This window comes from Pholcus phalangioides, unplaced genomic scaffold (genome assembly GCF_987345545.1).
Source record: "Pholcus phalangioides strain wild (caught in Gottingen) unplaced genomic scaffold, Ppha-v1.0 ptg000028l_1, whole genome shotgun sequence".
Taxonomy (NCBI): Eukaryota; Metazoa; Arthropoda; class Arachnida; order Araneae; family Pholcidae; genus Pholcus; species Pholcus phalangioides.
Window position 1 is genome coordinate 3,814,262 of NW_028301618.1, and position 19,375 is coordinate 3,833,636.

The 19,375-nt window shown below is 38.9% G+C and overlaps 1 protein-coding gene across 1 annotated transcript in view; it reads right to left on the bottom strand.

Annotated features, from left to right (window-relative positions):
- mRNA-cap (RNA guanylyltransferase and 5'-phosphatase mRNA capping enzyme) overlaps positions 1 to 1,175 on the bottom strand; it is a 52,542-nt gene extending 51,367 nt beyond the window's left edge. Inside the window, exons 1-2 of the mRNA XM_089251974.1 lie at positions 1,099 to 1,175; positions 828 to 997 (exon numbers count right to left, since the gene is read on the bottom strand). Coding sequence (XP_089108100.1) covers positions 828 to 927 — 100 coding nt within the window. The 5' untranslated portion in view covers positions 928 to 997; positions 1,099 to 1,175. The remainder of the gene's footprint in view (positions 1 to 827; positions 998 to 1,098) is intronic.
- Positions 1,176 to 19,375: the final 18,200 nt, after the last annotated feature.

The following is a 19,375-nucleotide window of genomic DNA, read 5'->3' on the forward strand; positions in this document are numbered from 1 at the left end:
TGGTCCCTAGGGTTACCAGATGCCGCTGTGGTTATATCTCGCATCGTGAGGTCCTGGTTTCAAACCCCACTGTCACCACAGCGGTGGTTAGCTGAAGTTGGTTTTTCTGTGGTTCTTAACTTCGAGATGTGAATGCGAGTCTATCTCTCTTTTAAAAAAAAGTCTTGCCACAGACAGCAACAGACCTACAAACGGCACAATTGTAATTCAAGCATTACACTACACTTTTGAAATATAGATGGCAGCACTGAAAAATCAGACACAACACTAGATACGCACCCAGACTGTTAGGTACACACACTTACACTTCCGTCACAACTCACCAAGTAGTAAATTGCCCGTAGATGTTGATAGATTCAAGTTGTGCTCTGTTTGAAAGAAAGGGTTACCAGACATCCTCCAACGTTTCGTAAAGTTTCCCCTTTTTGTTTCCGGCATTATACACTGGCTAGGCCAGTGACACAGCGAACACTACATAATGCCTACTTCTCACATGCATGCACACTCTTCCTATTGATGCATGCGAGGAGCTATAGACAAACGGATTACGTAAGTGTGCAATAATAAGAGTGTGCATGCATGTGAGGACATAAGAGACCAGGCCAGCTTGCTACACAAGCAGTGTGCAAGTATGTGAGTGACCAAAACGGTGTGCAAGCACGGCAGTGACCTAGAGAGCAAGGAACTAGGCCAGTGAGCGACCTCGAAAACGCGTGTAATAACTTATTTGAACCAGTTACTCGAGGGATGTATAGCACAGTTTTTAATGTTACACTCATGGCGTTTACATGCTCAAGCTTACAATGTGAATGTGAAGAGTAGCTTACCAACGATCAGCAACCCTTTCCTCGGGCATTTGAGCCATCGTGGAGGTGGACCCAAGTCCCTATTGCGCTTCCTGTTCGTGGTGCCCCGCTCGGCCATCATTAGCTGCTGCTGCTGAGGACCCCTGGGCGAAGAAACGCTTCTTCGGAGAGCTCCAGCTTCACAAACAACCCTTGGTAGTTTGAAATGAGAGAAAGGAAAAGATATATACAAAATCGTCCAGACATAAACATAAACAAAACTTCAAATCACTCAAAACAAAAAAAAACATACACAAATATAAGCGATCACGCATACAGTGAAACCATAAACAATCAACGTAGCATCGCTATAGCGTAATTCACCTTGACAACATCTTCTGATTGGTTCTCGCCCTTGACGTTTGCTCGGGGCTCCACTGAATATCAGACTATACATGAGAGAGATATGACTAGATGTTAGTGAACTTGTCTTGTTCGTCTGCTAACCATATCTTGTAAGAAAAATGCGGGAGTTTCGGATTCCTTGAAACCACCGCAAATGACGCTAGAGTATGAAAACCATATTTCTTCGATGGAAATACGGAAAATCAGAACCCCTACTACTAAATTAACCATACATCCCGCCGCATTTTCACGTGATTGTGACTGTTCTGACTTCTTTTGCGAAAATGTCCCGCTTTTCCCCGTATTTTTAACGAAACCAACTTGAATTTAATTCTTTATTCAAATCATTGGCGTACGCCCCCCCCAAGCCGAGATTATAGTGTTATTTTGCCGGAAAAAACGTAAACCTCCCTTGAGAAGGAAAAAGAAATTTAAAATTTAAATCCCCCCCCCCCCCCCCCGAGAAAATTCCGCGTACGCCTATGATTCAAATCAAGGATTAAAATTATCTTCCCAACTAATATGATATCAATCATATGATAATTACAACTACAATCAGATTATTCATCTCTCATATTTATCATGTTGAAGGTTTTATTTTGCAGAATTCATTTCGATCCACTGCAATGTGCAGCAGTACATGTTTTCGGACCATTGAAGATTTTTTAATGATTTTCAGCAGCATTCGCGGTAGAGGGGGGGGGGGAGCAGGCAGCACGCCTTAGAGATAGGTCTATTTCTAGGAGGAGCTGGCCCATGGCAGACTTTTCCTTGGGGGGACCTCCTGAAAGAGTCGATACTATGCAAAATAAGTGAACATTTTTGTGGAGCCCCCATTCGGCCCTGGGGCAGTGCCCCGGCCTAGTTAGCAACTTTGTTCACCTTTGGCATTAGCAGTAGACGCAGGGCCGGATTTAGACGTTTGAAGGCCCTAAGCACTTGCATGGATTTGGTACCCACCCGGTCCCTACAAGTACATTTCACTCGATATCGAATCTATAAATTTAAAAAAAATGAAATTTAAAATTTCAGAAGTGACTCATCGAAGACAGAATTATGATGCGAATATTTTTAAGTACGGACTTTGAAAAATTCTCTCCTCCCCTCCCCCTATTTTTTTTCCTACTTGCAAAGTCGTCTCCTCGATTTTTTTTTTTGCAACATTTTGGAAGTTTTCTTCATGGCCCCCACAAGGGGGGGGGGGGAGAGGTGACAGTGCTCTAGTCCTGGGGCCCGGGACAGTTCTCATAATTTTTTGCTTTTTCACGCTTTAAATTAACTACAGAAGGGGCCAGTCTGACAGGCGGGTCTGCAAAAGATCCCAGCTAGGGGCCCCGCTCAAGGATGTGGAGGCCATGGTTTTCTTTCATATTTTTCAAAAACACAAGGGCTCCACGGCCGCTCGAGGAAAATAAAATAAAAAAAAAACAGTAAAGTTTTAAAAAGTAATTATAAATATTTTTAAATAGTGAAAATAGATCAGTAACTTTGATGAATAATTAAAAAATTGGCCTACGGGGCTCCGCCATAGAATAACTTTACTTAAAAGGGCTCCGCAAGTCAAAAAAAGGTTGAGAACCGCTGATCCAGAGGGATCTAGATCAAACCACAAAAGGGTCGCTCCAGGCCAGGGGTTCTTAACCTTTTCAGCCGCGACCCAAAGGCAACGCCTTAAGGTCTGGACACACATATCCGCACCGTGCCCGACACGTGCGTCGGCCGAGTGTAGGTCATCACGCGGTCAAAGAATAATTCTTTGCTAAGCAGTGCAGCCGTTCACACATATCCGCACCGTAGCCGAGCATCGTCACCGCACCGCACCGCGTCCGCACCGTCACCAACTAGTTTATTTTATATTTTTACGGTGACGGTGCGGTCTCGGGAGAGAGCGCAGATTTTTTTTTATAAAAGAGGAGAGAGCGCTCATTTATTTTATGTCGCTTCTCAATTTTCATCAATTGCTGAATTATTAATTCCGTTTATTTCTTGATTTTAATCAATTTCCGCATTATTAATTTTATTAATTCTGAATTTTCAATAGTTATGGAATTATTTCTTCCGTTAATTCTAAATTTTAATCTATTCCGAAATTATTTCTTTTATTAATTCTGAATTTTCTCTCTCTCTCTCATTGGTACTGAAATTATTTCTCCCAATTATTTTTAATCCCTCGATTCTAAATTTTTCATTAGTTTCGGAAACGGTTTCTCACATTAGTTTAAAATTATCTCCATCAATTTTTGTGTTAATTAACATTTGACGGTGCGGTCTCGGGATAGAGAGAGCAGATATATTTTTTTTATAAAAGAGCTCATTTATTTTATTTCGCTTCTCAATTTTCATCAATTGCGGAGAACTATTAATTCTATTTATTTCTCTTGATTTTCATTAATTCTGAATTTTCAAAATAATTCCGAAATTATTTCTTTTGTTAATTCTAATTTTTCATTGGTACTGAAATAATTTCTTTCAATTATTTTTAATCCATCGATTCTAAAGTTTTCAATAATTTTGGAAACGGTTTCTCACATTAGTTTAAAATTACCACCATTAGTTTTTTTCTGTTAATTCACATTTTTGTAATTAGTTTTTTTTTTTCCATGGGGTATTTCTTAGCGTTCGAGTATATTCATTCATGATGCCGATTCCCTCCTCTCCACAAAATATATGAAATCTTGTTAAAGGGAGGGGGGGGGGTGTGTTCTAAACATTTTTCGTGCCCCGAAATTGTTCAGGCGCATTTGGCCTCGGTTCTGTGGCACTAGCGTAATATGCAGAAAACATTATGGATAAGCATTTTCACAACTTTGATGGGAAAACAAAGTTTAAAATTATGTTTCATAGCATATAACGAAATTTTGCCGGGGAGATTTTTGTTAAAATAATAACATAAACTTGGAAAACTAACTGGGTTTAATTTCTGATGCTCTATAAATGAATAATTGTTTTGGTTTGAACATAAATTAGATAGAAAACGGTTCGAAAATTTTTGGGTATTTTTTTATGTGAAAATATAGGAGACATTTTAAATTTGGTACTCACATGAGGCGCAACATGTTAAGACATAAATGCTCAACCCATGTCCTGTGCTCCAAATGTGGCCCTCGGAAGCATTTGATGCAGCTCGTGACAACAAAAAACAAAACAAACCTCTCAAGTGGTCTCAAGCATATTTCAAAATCACTTGAGCGACTAGCGGCACACCTCCAGTTCACTTAAGTGGATCGTGACACATTTGCAGATTATCCTATTGAGTGGTTAGTGACATATTTCCAGATCTCTCGAGTGGTCCGCGGCACGCTTGCAGATCACTTAAGCGGCACGTGACACTTCTTTTTAGATAATCTTGGAGGATCGAGGCTCATTTCTGGATAACTTAAGAAGCCCGCGAAATATTTCAAAACAATGAAGTGGCCCACACCTTCCAAAAATTTGAGCACCTTTGTGCTAAATATCTGACAAAGGTATTTCAGCGACTGGGACTTTGGCAATGAGTGCTTTAAATTATTATCGAATACTGGAGAGGCATTATCATTGAATCAAGCCCCGGCAGACTAAACACCCCCAATCGTTATTGATTTTAATATCCATTTGCCATCTGCAGAGGAGCCAATTTTTAGTTTAGAAGATTCCGCGTACACACACAGAGTAGAAGATATCCGCGCTCTTTCGTACAATATGCTCCTACTGAGCTGAGATACACTTCTCCGAGGTGTTATCGGAATTTGACACCATCTGCCCCTACAGATTATATTTATGATGGCGGTTGACTCTGAATAAAAACGAGTGAGGAAGAGTACCGTTCTCCCCAACAGATTGTTTTAATTTATATATATATATATTATATAATGACATTTTTTCTTCTCTCCCCTCTCTTTTATCACTCCGTAAATAATCTCCTCTCTCCAAACTATAAACAAGAATGTATATAGTCAAACTAAGCAAATGGCCGTCTTTTTGTTTTCAGCTGCATTTAAAGATCCTATCCTTTTTTGCGGGTTTGTCACATACAAAAAATCTATCGGAGGTCAATCCAAAATAAAACAAAATAAAAATTTCTTTAGAAAACATACATGAACACATATACAGATAGATAAAAAAAATTATACACATGTATAGATTATTTACAGAAATGTTTAGAACAATTAATTATTGTTAATTTACGCTAGGGCTATTATATCCAAATCATTCTTGTTAATTAATTTACTGACCATTTTGATTACACCGAACCGGCTGCGTTAAAGACTCGAAGCAATCGACACAGCTTCGTTAAGCTATAGTCAGCATACGGCAGCGACACGGGCAACACACGGAAATGTGTGGTCTGAAGAGGAACGAGCCGAGCCTCGGCCAACTGACGCCCGAGCTGCGGTCCTGGCACGGTGCGGATATGTGTGTCCAGACCTTTAATCAACTTGGCCCATCGGTCTATTTTTATTTAAAAAATTCTTATCACAAATATTTCTGATCAACAAATGTTTAGTTTTCGAATGTGTGTGAATGTATTCATGCAGGGGATAAATGAAAAATCTATATATATAAAATTGATTTTCTGTGTGTGTGTCTGTGTGTGTATGTTCTCTATACAAATCTACAATTTTAGATCGATCGTCGCCAAATTTTGCATATATACCAAATGGGACCCGACTTGAACGATAGGCTACTTTAAAATTTCGTCAGACCAGGGCAAATGCCCCAAATGGGCAAAAAACCGTAGGGCAACAATGGTTTTTGGGCCTCAACAATCACTTTCCGAACGTTTACTTTGGTTACCGTGGTTCCCTAGCAATGCGTTTAAGACGTGTATATGCCTTTACAATGGTTTGCCGTTTCTTTAATGCTGTACGTATATGTATAATATTTTTGCCTTTATAATGGTTTGCCACTTTATTCAATCCTCCCAGTAATGAGAGCTTTTTGAATAGACACCATCATCAGCATCACTTTGAGGGTAAGGCAAAGGATGATGTCCCACAGAAATCAGTGTTAAAATTGCCGATTTTACTGTAGAAATGCTGAAATTTTGTGGGGTTTTCTGTCACATCAATAATTTTAAAAATTGTGTTGAATTCTAGATTTCTGAAATATTGAGTTTGATTAGATATACGAAGCCCAGGAGATCAAATATGAAGTAATTAGCCGGACCTACTTTTGAGTTGGACATTCATGCAATAACATTGATGTCAACTTTTTATTCACATCTTCTCAAGCGAAAATTAATGTCTCCGTAGTGTCTTTTGATATTCAACTGCATAAATTCATCGTTTAGGATGTTTTAAAATTAATTATGGGCCCGTAAAGTACATCGAAGAAATTCCACAGCTTCAATTAAGCATTTTTGAAAGCTGAAACAGGCAGATGGAGAACTTAAAGTTCGGGGGGGGGGGATCGAAATACCTAGCACCCCTTAAAAAAGAAAAAAATATATATTCGTTTCTATGTTCCTTTAAATCTAGATTTGTTTATATCATGAAGTCGCGCAGGAAGTCGTCATATTGGTTAACTTAGACACGGTTTGCATGTCCCTCAAAGAAAGAGGGAGATATCACGTGATCCAAAAAAGCCTCATTGAAGAAAACCCGGGCAACGCCGGGTATTATAGCTAGTTGATTATAAAATGGATCTATTAACTGTATTAACGTGACCACTCCTAGATTTTAAGCGCCCATTGACGACATTTCAAGTGACACTATTTCAAAACTACCGACTAAAGTAATACTCTGAGGCAGCAATAATTTTAAACAAGTGCATTTTGCCCTTTTTTTAAAATTTTTAACAAGGAATATATTATATTAATATTTTAAAATACCTTGCAGAACTTTCTAATTACCTGAACTGCACAGACTGGTACCAAATTATTGTTTTTTAGTTGCTGTTTTTTGAAATCTTCTACCCATTAGATGTCTCCCGATACCATAATCAGTCCACGGAACACATGTTTTCAGACACCTATGGACTAGAAATTTAAATGGCAGCAAGTGAAACCTGTTCATGGTGCTTTTGACATGTTAGGCAGCAGGACCATCCAGGGACCTGAATCAAATGAGGGAGGCTCCCAAAAGCTGAAAGCTGTCACAAATTATGAAGTAATTTCTTCCACATATTAGGATTCTGGAATTTTTTCTCACTAATTTCCGATTATTTTTCATTAATTTATGGAATAAATTTTCATTTATTATATAATTATGCTTTATCTTACGTTTCAAATTCTCATCACACCCGAATTTCAAATATTATTTTATAATATAACTTTACGTAGATAATTTTTAGAATTCCTATGTATTCTGTAATAATGTCATGCCATATTGGATGCCAGACTCCCCAAAAATACTGTGCATGAAATCATGGCTCAAGTATTTCCTGTCTGGGTCCGAGCCAAGGGTGCAAAATCTTTGAGACGCCTCTGAAAAAATTGGTGCAATACATGGTCTCCCACAAAGGAAGAGCTGACAGCGCTCCAACCTGGGACAAATCTCATTATTTTTACACTATAAATTCACTATAGATCTCGTCAAAGATTTATTTCATCCTAGGGGTCCGGATACAAGATGTGAGAGTCATGGCGCAACAAATAGGTAAAAAAACTGAATTGCAAGCAGACCCATCTCACGAGTCTCTGCGACCTGTTCTAGGCCGTGTAGCCTATGCGGATGCACGGAGTGCCGAGTCAGGAGTAAAAGAGAAAAATAACTAGAAACATTGCAAAAAGAAATTGGAAAAAAATGTTATGCAAAAGTTTTTGAACTATGAGCTCACTGGATTGAATGATTAGTAGAGAATACCATGATTTTTTTATGTATTTCATCAGGCTGGGAACACAGCAGCGAGTTTTTGGGATTATTTTACTGGTGAGGTTCATACTCCAGAGAGGTGCCGAAACTGTCCTACATGGGTAGTAATAATTAACGATAAGATAACCCTCCTGAATTCGTCATCGCCCATTTGAGTCCCATTCATTGCAGCTTTAACGAAACCATGCAGTTGATCCGCTAATGACTCATAAATATTTGCACATTTTTAAATTCACGTCCTTATTCTGTAGAACTTGGCTTACTCTTGACGTCCGAGGACTTCATGATAATTAGATCTGTTTACAATTTGCGAGAGTTAGCATGCAAATTGGTAGGCAGATATTTTTAGCTAGGTAGGGAAGAATCAGAAAAATCAGTTTGCCTAAGGGCCCCATGATGCTGTTCAAGATCAAGCTTATGTTATGTATCTGGCAACACCAGAAAATAAGCAGTATTATGTTGTACAAAGGTGGCAACACTTGAAGGGAATGACAACATGACGGGAATGAGATGTAAATATTGTTCCGTAATAAAATAGTTAAGAATTATCGTTCATCTCACGATTCACTACCGAAACGGCTCATAAAGTACAATAAAGTTGGCGACGAGGATGGGAACTTACTTTATAGAAATTGCACGAAATCTCATTCCAAAAACTCAGCATTAGCGTGATCACAACGTTTCTCATGAGAATTATTTGTACTTTTCCCTCCTACAAAAACAAAACATTTCTGATGGAACTTATGTTCATGTGGAGGCAAAGTAAATGTTAGATCTCACGAACGCTAATTACTCGTGTATTATAGGGGGTGACGTCAGCGCGAACCCCGCTACCATATATTATGCGCCCCAAATCAACGACGATTCGCGGTTGCAGTGCAAATGGAAGACCTCGTACCGGAAAAGCCGCCTTCTCGACCACGGCATTTTTTGCGCCAGGTAAGCATCCTCATTTCCAGACCAGACCAGAATTGAACTTTAAGCCGATTCCCAGCCCGCGAGGGCCAACTGCCGGCATAAAAACTGGCCAAGAAGGCCTGTGAAGAAGAAAATGTGTACATGTTTGTAGATAGATATGTGTTTGCATGAATGTATAGTGTATGTAAAAAGAACTGGTCAAATTGGTGAAAAGTCATGATCTGGCTATAAGCAGGCAAATGTCATCACAATTCACAGAAGCAGGCAAATGTCATCACAATTCACAGAAGCAGGCAAATGTCATCACAATTCACAGAAGCAGGCAAATGTCATCACAATTCACAGAAGCAGGCAAATGTCATCACAATTCACAGAAGCAGGCAAATGTCATCACAGAAGCAGGCAAATGTCATCACAGAAGCAGGCAAATGTCATCACAGAAGCAGGCAAATGTCATCACAGAAGCAGGCAAATGTCATCACAGAAGCAGGCAAATGTCATCACCGAAGCAGGCAAATGTCATCACAGAAGCAGGCAAATGTCATCACAGTTCACAGAAGCAGGCAAATGTCATCACAGTTCACAGAAGCAGGCAAATGTCATCACAGTTCACAGAAGCAGGTCACACAATCTGCAGCTAGCAACATATATTCGAAGTGGAATGGGGGAAAAAACGTCACATGGGAGTCGTGACGCAAAAACCCCAGCTGTAACATCAAAAATGCAATACAGGTAATAAAGTTCTGTTTCAACTCAGTGCATCAGAAATTAATGGGGATTTACTATTGACAAATTTTATGTAGCAAAACAATCCAAAATTCAAAAAGAGTCTTCTCGCTCTTTTTTTTTTACACCTTTTTCATATGTACATCATATATAGGTCAAAGTTCAATATGCAAGTTCAATTGGGTAATATATGTGTATATACAAAATTCAATAATGAGAAGGTACAAATCGAATAGATGCGAATAAATGTCAAAAGTGGATAGATACATAGTATGCAAGTAATGTGAGTATATACAATTGAATGAGAGAATTTATGTATTAAAATAGTATGTATACAATGAGATTTGTAGAAGAAAGCATCTTTACAAATTCTCCCATGTAAGGCGCCCAATTTGTTTGGGCCTCCTATATTTCCTCAAGCAGTCAGCATCATAGTCAACAATTTCCCTCAGATGTTCGAATTGGGAACTAAACATTCGCTCGAATTGATCATTGTTTAATTTCTTAATGTATGTGAATATGTGAGGTATGTCCAAGTCTTGTCTGATGTTTATTCCACGAACAAACCAAGGGGCTCCAACAAATCTTCTGAGTATTTTGTTCTGCATAGTCTGTAGTTTTTTGATATTCGTTTTACAAGCATGCGCCCAAGCTGGCGAAGCATAGAGTAGAGTAGGTCTTATTATGGATTTAAAAAGAATAATTTTGTTCTTTAACGAAAGTTTTGCCTGTGGAAATGTGATGCGATTGAGCATACCCATAATTCTATTAGATTTGTTTATTACATGATCAATGTGTGAAGAGAAAGATAGATTTTTGTTGAGGATACAGCCCAAGTATTTTATTTGTCTAACAGGGCTTAAAGATTGTGTACCAATTTGAAGTCGTCTGTCCGGTATTTTACGACGTCTAGTGAACCATAAAAATTTGAATTTTTCACTATTCAGTTGGATGGCAGATTCATCACACCAATATTCTATTTCATCCATGGTTTCTTGTAAATTGTTGAAGGCCTGATTTGCATCCCTGCTACTGCTCAAAACTGCACAGTCGTCTGCAAATAAAGATATTATGCCATTTTGGGGACAAGGTATGTCATTAATGTATAGCAGGAACAGTTGTGGCCCCAACACACTGCCCTGAGGCACAGAGGCATGAATTTGTTTTATTGAAGAAAGTGTATTTTGAATTTTTACTTGAAAAGTTCGACCTAAAAGATAGTGATAGAAGAATATGATCATATACGGAGGCATATTTAAGTCAATGAGTTTGGAAAGCAATGTAGCATAATCACAACGGTCAAATGCTTTCGCTATGTCTAAGAATGATGCAGCCACAAAATCAAAATTGTTAAAAGCTTCATTTATGAACTCTGAGACTCTAACCAGCTGTGTCACCCAAGAGTGATCAGGCCGAAACCCGTGCTGTTCGGGTCTAATTAAATGATTTTCATTGATGAATTGTGTAAGTCTATTTGCGACAATCTTTTCAAAGATTTTACTCCAGTTGCTCAGTAAACTTATTGGTCTGAAGTTTTGTGCCATAAGTGGGTCAGTCCCAGCTTTGTGAATTGTTTTTATAACAGAATGTTTCCAAGGTTTTGGAAAATAATTTAATGTTAAAGCACTGTTGAAAATTTCTGTTATGTGAGTAATGATATTTTCTGGCAGGCACTTCAAGGCCTTATTGCTAATTTCATCAGCACCTGGTGCTTTTTTGACATCCAACGAGTTGATGATTGAGCTGATTTCATCATTAGTTGTTAGATCCATGTGACATGTAGAATTATTTGTGTGAAAGTGAATAAATTGTGCGACTTTTCTACGAAGCCGCAGTTTAGTATTGTTAGGCTGATTCCTATTGGATGAAAATTGCCCTTCATAAGTAGTTGCGAATGCTTCAGCAATTTCCTGATCTGTGTAAACAATTGTGTTGTCTGTCTTTTTAATTTTGTTAATTCGTGTAGTTTTGGGCTTACATATCCGCCAAGCTTTCCATAAGTTGCCGTTTTCTGCTGCAGCATTACCCACAAAGTCAGAAAAACGGTCATTGATGTGAGATGCAACTTCTTTTTTGATCTCCTTTTGGAGTCTGTTTGAAATTATTCTGTCTAAGGCACCTCTGTCACTTTTTCCTAACTTTGTTTTTATGCCTAATTTTATCCAAAATTTCTTTAGGCAAGCCAAATTGATTCTCAGATTTGATTTTTTGAGTAGAAGAGGCTTTAATTGAGTCATTAATAAGATGGGTCAAATTATCAACAGCTTGGTCAATGTCATCACTGTTTGGGTTATCAACAGTGTTTAGTGCGGTTGAAGAAAGTCTGTCATTATAAGCATTCCAGTCAATGTGATTTACCAAAAGCCTTTTTCTGGGTATTAAAAAGTCTATGTTGAAGAACAGGGGATTGTGAGGAGAATACAAAATTGCCTTAGTATACATTTGTATATCGTACAAAAAATTTTTTGCTAGACCAAAATCAATGACATCAGGCGTTCCTCTGTTTCGGCCAGGGAAATGAGTTGGCTGAGGGGAAGAGATTACTTGAAGAAAATTGTCAATACAGAATTTCCTAAGAATTTTACCAATTCTATTTGTTGACTTCGAGAAAAACGAGATGACTTGCATCTTTATTTTCTATTGGCTGAATTACTCATATAAAATTACTTCAAAATTTTTTTAACAGACTATTGTGATCTTCAATATATTATTTACAATGTTTTTTTCTCTTCAATTTTAAGACTTGTATATAGATTTCTAGAATTTTCTTTGTATTTTGTCTGAATTTATACTGACTTGCACAATATTTTTCATAATCTTTCAACCAACTTGTTGATGGTTTTGCACAATAGATGGCAGTACATACGTTCGTTTCACGAAGTCGCGTGGCTTCACCTGAAATATAAATCATAATAAATAAATACGATATACTCTACACCAGTGTTTCTCAAAGTGGGCAATATCGATCCCCGGAGGAGATGGAAAAGTCCGGGGGGGGAGGCAGTAGTACCAAAGGGCTTAGTACAGGATCGTATGGGTTGACTTGTGTTGGGGCGATAAGAAGGGAATGTGGGGGGGGGGGGATGGAGTGGAAAGTTTTCGAAACAACAATGCTCTACTACACCAGTGTTTTTCAACCGCCGGGTCGTGACATCGATCAAACCGGGCCGCGAATGATTCAAAACTGTCTAATTTTTCCCATTCATTCCCTATTAGTCGTGTGAATGACAGGGCCTTCCCCTCACAAAGAGAAATCAACCTTGCCGCGGGCTTCCAAAGGTTGTGAACCACTGTTTTGTACACTAAGACGACTGGAATAAGGTCATTTGATCATTTTTGTCGCACCACGGTCATTTTTTGCACACGAGGGATAATTTGACCGGGACCTACGACTGTAATAAAACTATAACTATTATCTAGTGGCTAAGATCAGCGGTTTTCAACCTATTTTGACTGGCGGAACCCTTTCTGGTCAATAAATTTCTGTGGCGGAGCCCCGTAGGCCTATTTTTTTTATTTATTCATCAAAGTTTACTGATTTATTTATGTTATTTAAAATATTTATAATTATTATTTTTTTTCAAATTTACTGTTTTTTTTTACTTTGCTCGAGCTGCCACGGAGCCAATAGGGAGCGCACACGGAGCCCTTGGGGCGCGAGGAAGCGGTTCTAGATCCATGTGTCCTTAGCAGAGCCGGATTAACCATTAAGCAAAATGAGCACGTGCTTAGGCCATCAGAAGGAAAGGCGCACCACAAAAAGGTCAAATTGTATTTTTTAAAGTACATTTTTTCAGCTTCAACCATACGATGCGATAGAAGATCCTAAAATTTAAAGAACACTTGATTGTATAGTTGAAGTTTCCGAGTTTTAAATTTTCGGATGCACCCATCCTTCGAGATCGCTTCGATATCTCTCTGAGATGTGAAACGGAGGGTGTGCCCGGTCCTACAGTGTTCAACGCATAGTTGATTATTATCGGGTCATCATCGTAAGGATGGCACAAAAGAGAAATTAATAATATTGCCAACTAGACTTCCCATTATTGCTGAGTTTTTCGATTAAATTTTGCACGATTTTCATAAAGTACGCCTAAGGCTGCCTTAAAATTATCATAGGCCCCACAGACGAAGCGATTTTTATGAGGCAACCCTACCTAGCTAAAAACACCTGCTTACCAATTTGCATACTTACTCTCTGAAATCGGTGCCAGATCTAATTGTCATGAGGTTCTCGCAGCACTTGACTTCCCCTGAAGGGGGGTGCCCGGATCGGGGCCCATACATTGAAATGAGAGTGAGTAAACCAAATTCTACATGATTTCTATGAGTCATTAGCGGATCAATAGTGTAGTTTGATCCATAGAAGTGAAATAAATTCTATCCCACGTGTAAATTACAGACTCGAAAAAGAAAAGGACCTAATGAGGGTGATTCATCAGTAATAAGGTACCTATTAGTAATATTATGGCCATTCTGAGATTCAATGGTTTCTCATAAATCTGTTTAGCAGAAATTTATTTTCAAAAATTCTTGAAAACAGTCAATGGTAGAAAAAACTTTATATATAACCTCTTATATAATAATCTACGATCTGTCTAAAAGTAAAATATGAAAAAGTATTAAAAAGTACAATTTGGCAATTCAAAAAACAATGATGATAAATTTGACACGCATTTCTTTAGCTTGCATAATTTTAAACATTAATTTTTAAACGAATTTTTCTTAAGCATTTTCAGTTAAAAAAAATATGGAACCACGCAGAATTTGGGGATGGAAAAACTACCAAAATTTAACAGTTTGATTTTAAAACTAGTATTAGAACGTGAAACGAAAATTTCAAATGCGTGATAAGAAGCAAATACGGAGGAAAATACATTTTCAATTCTGCATCCATTTTCTCGATTAAAGAATGTTAAAAATCTCAACAGAGTAATGTGGTTTTGGGGATGTTTCAAAGACTAGGAGAAAACTTCCAAGTAAATAAAGTGAGCGCTCAGAAATACTCAGATCATGTGCAACCTAATATAGTCACGGGTTACAGAGAGACTATGTGGATGATTTTGTAGGATTGTCTCATATTTTACGGAACAGGCCAAGTTTTACCATATTATCCGGAATTTGAGAGGGGGTGATTACCCCCCTCCCTCCCCACACACACACACACCTCTCGATCTGTGGCTGATCTTAGAGATTAGCTACTTCTTTAATATAAAATATTACTTAATGTTTTTTCTTCACATTAATAGATTCAACATTGTGTAAGATATACTTATGGGGAGGGGGTACCAAAATCGCTTAAGTGCTCAGGGCCTTTAAATGTCTTAATCCGGCCCTGATCCTAAGAAGGGGAGTTTCAGCTTGTCACTCAGGGCACAAATGATTTTTGGAGGGGAAGAAACTGGATTCGGGAGCGTATTGAAAGGTTCCTGCCCACAAGAGGTACAGCAAATGTGGACTTTTAAGAAGGTCTTGCCCAGAATTGACATGGCACAGTTGGACGTCTTGAGAAGCTTCTGCCGGAAAGGTTAGAGCATCGAATTCACGTGTAGAAGGCTTATTATAAGGGGCAGTTGAATTTTCTCTCTTTCCAAATTATATCTTCACAACAACCAGTTGTCAAAAAAACCTTCGTATGGTAGCGGAGAGTGACGTCATCCTTATTATAAGACTTTGAAGATTTCCAATGTAGTTCGAGAGGATTTATAGTTAAAGAACTGGCTTACTTTTCGTTAGTTGGTAGTAGTTACGGGACCTATACTTTCCAGCCACCTTATGAGTGGTCCGAACTGAGCGGTAAAGAAAGGGCGTCAGCTGTATGGGGGATGTCAGAGCTGCATCATATTTCTTGGAGAGACGGCGACGTACCTTATGACAAACTTTCCGGTATTTTTTCATTGTTATCGGGCTCGTATTCTGTTATTTACTGTAGAGGTCACGATAAGTGCAAGTTCATAGAGCGGATGATAGGGAAGCCTTGTTACGATCTCATTCGCTATCCTCAATCCCCCTCTTTATCAAATCCTAAAGTCCGCTGTGTTTCAAACACGGCTTTAATCATCTTCATTGCGCACTGATCAAGGCCGTCTATATACGAGAAAGAGGTTTCGACTGTCAGTGATGATCAAGATGTCGAGGTATATATGCACAGCAAAATTTAGAACTCTTAAAAACTAACCTGCTGTAGAGGCAGAAAGTGCACTGAACTGATAAAGATAAGTATCAACAGTGTCATACGGGCTCTCTGCGAAGTGTGCCTTAACGTGTTAAAAGGCAACGTTCCTGTCACGAAAACTCGGAAAGCTAAGCTCAGTCATCACAAGAGGAGCCTGAGAAATCTAAGAAGAATCTCCCACTATTTAAGAAACGGCATGTTTTAGTCCTATTTTCTCAGTATACTTTTACCAGCAGCTATATCCGTTATCTTATATATAAATGTGAAAGTATGTCTGTTCCTTATACAAATCTACAGTTTTAGGCCGATCGTCGCCCGATTTTGCATATATACCAAACAGGTCCGGGATTGACCCGACACCGTAGGCTACTTTAAAAGTTCGTCAGAGCTGGACAAATGCCCGAAATGGGCGGAAAAACTGTCGGGCAACAATGGTTTTGGGGCCTCAACAATTACTTTCGGAACGTTTACTTTGGTTATCGTGGTTTCCAACAACGCGTTTCAGACGTGTATATATGCCTTTACAATTGTTTGTCACACCTTTAATTCTGTTATTATAACAGTTTATGCCTTTATAACGGTTTGTACATTTTCCAATCCTCCCAGCAATTCAAGAAAACCTGGGAAGAGCGCCGGGTATTTCTGCTAGCCTATATACAGGGGTATCCTGTAAGTGCTAATGCGGCCTTTATCTCATCATCCATCGTAGAGGTATAGTTTCAATTTAAAAAAGGCTTAAAAGGCGTTTGAATAATATTCGCTGCACAAGCTGGACGTATGACGTCACTAACAACTGAGAACAACAACTACGACGACAAAACTGGGAATAAAAATGTTCAACGCCATCTGATGAACTCAATGCTTGCCTCAAATCATCAACACACAGGCAACAACATGCAAGTTCAATTGCAAAATGACTCAGCACTGCTATCATTTTCACGTCAGTTGATCAAACTTGGCAATGGAAGAATTCCCGTAGAGACCCAAGCACTGGACTCATTACGTTCCCAAATGGATTTTGCCAGTTGTTAAACGCAGTTCAAGAGTTTGCAGACAAAGTCTTCCCAAACATTCAACAACATCACCGAAACCATGAGTGGCTTTGTGAGAGACCATCGAAAAATGACAGTGTGAACAAGATCATCGAAAAAATCCTAAAAATTATTCCGGGAGTCTCCACATCTTACAAATCGGTTGACACTGTCACAGACACAGCGTAGACAGTTCTGTATCCTGCAGAATTTCTGAACTCTTTGGATATTCCGGATGTGCCAACACACAACTTGACCCTCAAAGTCGGAGCACCTATAATGCTTTTAAGAAAGTTGGAGACACCGAGACTCTGCAATGGCAGCAGACTCTGCGTGAAGAAATTGCACAATTACATCATCGAAGCACCGATTCTAACTGGATGTGCCAAAGAAGAAGACGTCTTCATTCCACATATGGGGCCATTCAAGTATGCATCATCATCGGGAGGGGGGGGTTTGCATTTGCTGACGTTTATGACAAGGAGGGAGTGGGGGGTTGAAGGTTGCCTACGTCATCAACCACCCCTTTTTGAAGATATGAAATATTCTAAGCTGCTGACGAAATTTTGCTGACTGGGGGAAAGGGGGAGTAAACTTTCCCCCGATTTCCTATCGGTCGTAGGTCCTCGGCTGTACCTCCACTTCGATTCCAGGACGAAATGACTGGATTTCTAGACTCCCAAAAGAAGAAAACAACACTTTATTTAATTTATTATCCAACACCTCCAACGAAACCGTCCTGTCCCTTCGGTACAAACTTTTACACTTTTTTTCTCTTTTTCGAATGTCCCAAATCGTTCTCGTTTCCCTCTCTCGCGACTCCTGTTTCTCCTCGGCCTTTTTCCAACCTCTTTTCTCCTGAACCTTACCTTGAATGGCTGAAAATCTGCTTACGTAATACTTAAATGGCCCCTATCCCAATTATCACTGAAGAAATGCCAATCACTTTAAGCTATTACAAAAAAATTAAATCCATGTAAAATGGGTGACCGTTAAAAAGAGGTTTGAAATTCATACTTTTATATATTATGCAACTGTAAATTATTATTTGTCCGTAAAAGAGGGGGTATCCGTTAAAAGGGGGTTTTACTGCAACGCAGCTTAGGAGCACGAATTTGCATGCTAACTGGAGCCAACTTCAGCTTTGCGAAAATAATTTAGCCAATCCCGAGATGTCCGTGACATTAAAAAATAAAAAACCCCGGTTACTAACAGCAGTGTGTTTCACGCGAAATTCCACGGCTGTTGATAAGATCAACCGAACCAACCGAACCGTAGTGTGCCGGCAGCCTTAAAGCTATTACAGTTCCCGATTCGTTTAACTTTTCCCATGACAATCGACAAAGCGCAAGGCCAGTCGTTAGCAGTGGCAGGTGTCAACCTACTTGAGCCCTGTATTTCTCACGGACATCTTTTCGTCGCCTGTTCGCATGTTGGTAATCTCGAAAATTTGTACATCTACACACCAGATGGAAAAACAAAACAATATTGTGTATCCACAAGCGATTGCCTCAAGTTTTTAATTAAACTATTTAAAAATAAAAGTAATTTTTTCTTACTTGATGCAGAAATTTTTTTTGATTAAGAAATAATTAATAAGCTATACGTATATAAATTTTTTACGGGGCGGGCAACGTCGCCGGGTATCAGCTAGTCTCTCATAAATGGAGCACGCTAAAAAATACGTCATCGTCCCGGCAGATAGACACTTGGACGCTGTAGAACAACAGCTAAGTAAGTCAGATGGTGATATCAGCACTGGTCTCAAGAAGAAAGGTCTGAGAGACGATGGAAAAGCGAAACAGTATTTGCAGGTATTGAAAAGGCACCTATAGCGCTGGCAGAAAATGTGGATACTAAAATTTTAGGGAAGAAAAAAGAAATAAGAAGATATATATGAGACCCGATTTTAGTCCCGTTTACATGTGTAAGATTGGGGGGTCGCTTTGGTGATTATTACCTGCACGGCAACTTTTTTTTCCCTCATGAGAATATGATCATACGAAAAGCCGCTCAGAGTCAGAAAAAAAGAGCTAAAGAACAGGTTGACACACCATGAAACTGAGAACTGTTTTGGAATGAGGACGGCAACCTTGTTCAAGATGGCGTTATGGTCCCGGGATCACATATCGTGGAACTCGCAAGACATAATCTGCAGAAGAAGAAATTTGAAAAGTACTTAGAGGAAACGAAGCATTTCAAAATTCCATTGAACAAATCATGTCTTTTCAATGGCTAAGCTTGTAAGTACACTGCTCAAAACAATTAGGGGAGCAAACAAAAAAGTGAAGAAAACCGTGCGAGACAGCCACGTATTGGCATGCAATGGATAGTACACGCGTATCAATGCGCAATACAGAAAAAAAGATGTAAAAGAATTTGGAATTAAGCTTTAATTCTTTGAAAATATGGAAAAAACATAATTTTCATGATTTAGGGCAACAATTTGGTTACATGTAAACGATAAAAAAAAGTACTGTTTAGACATGATGCATGAGTTTTAATAGGGCGTGTGGTCTCCTCGAACAGCTAAGACTGCTGCAC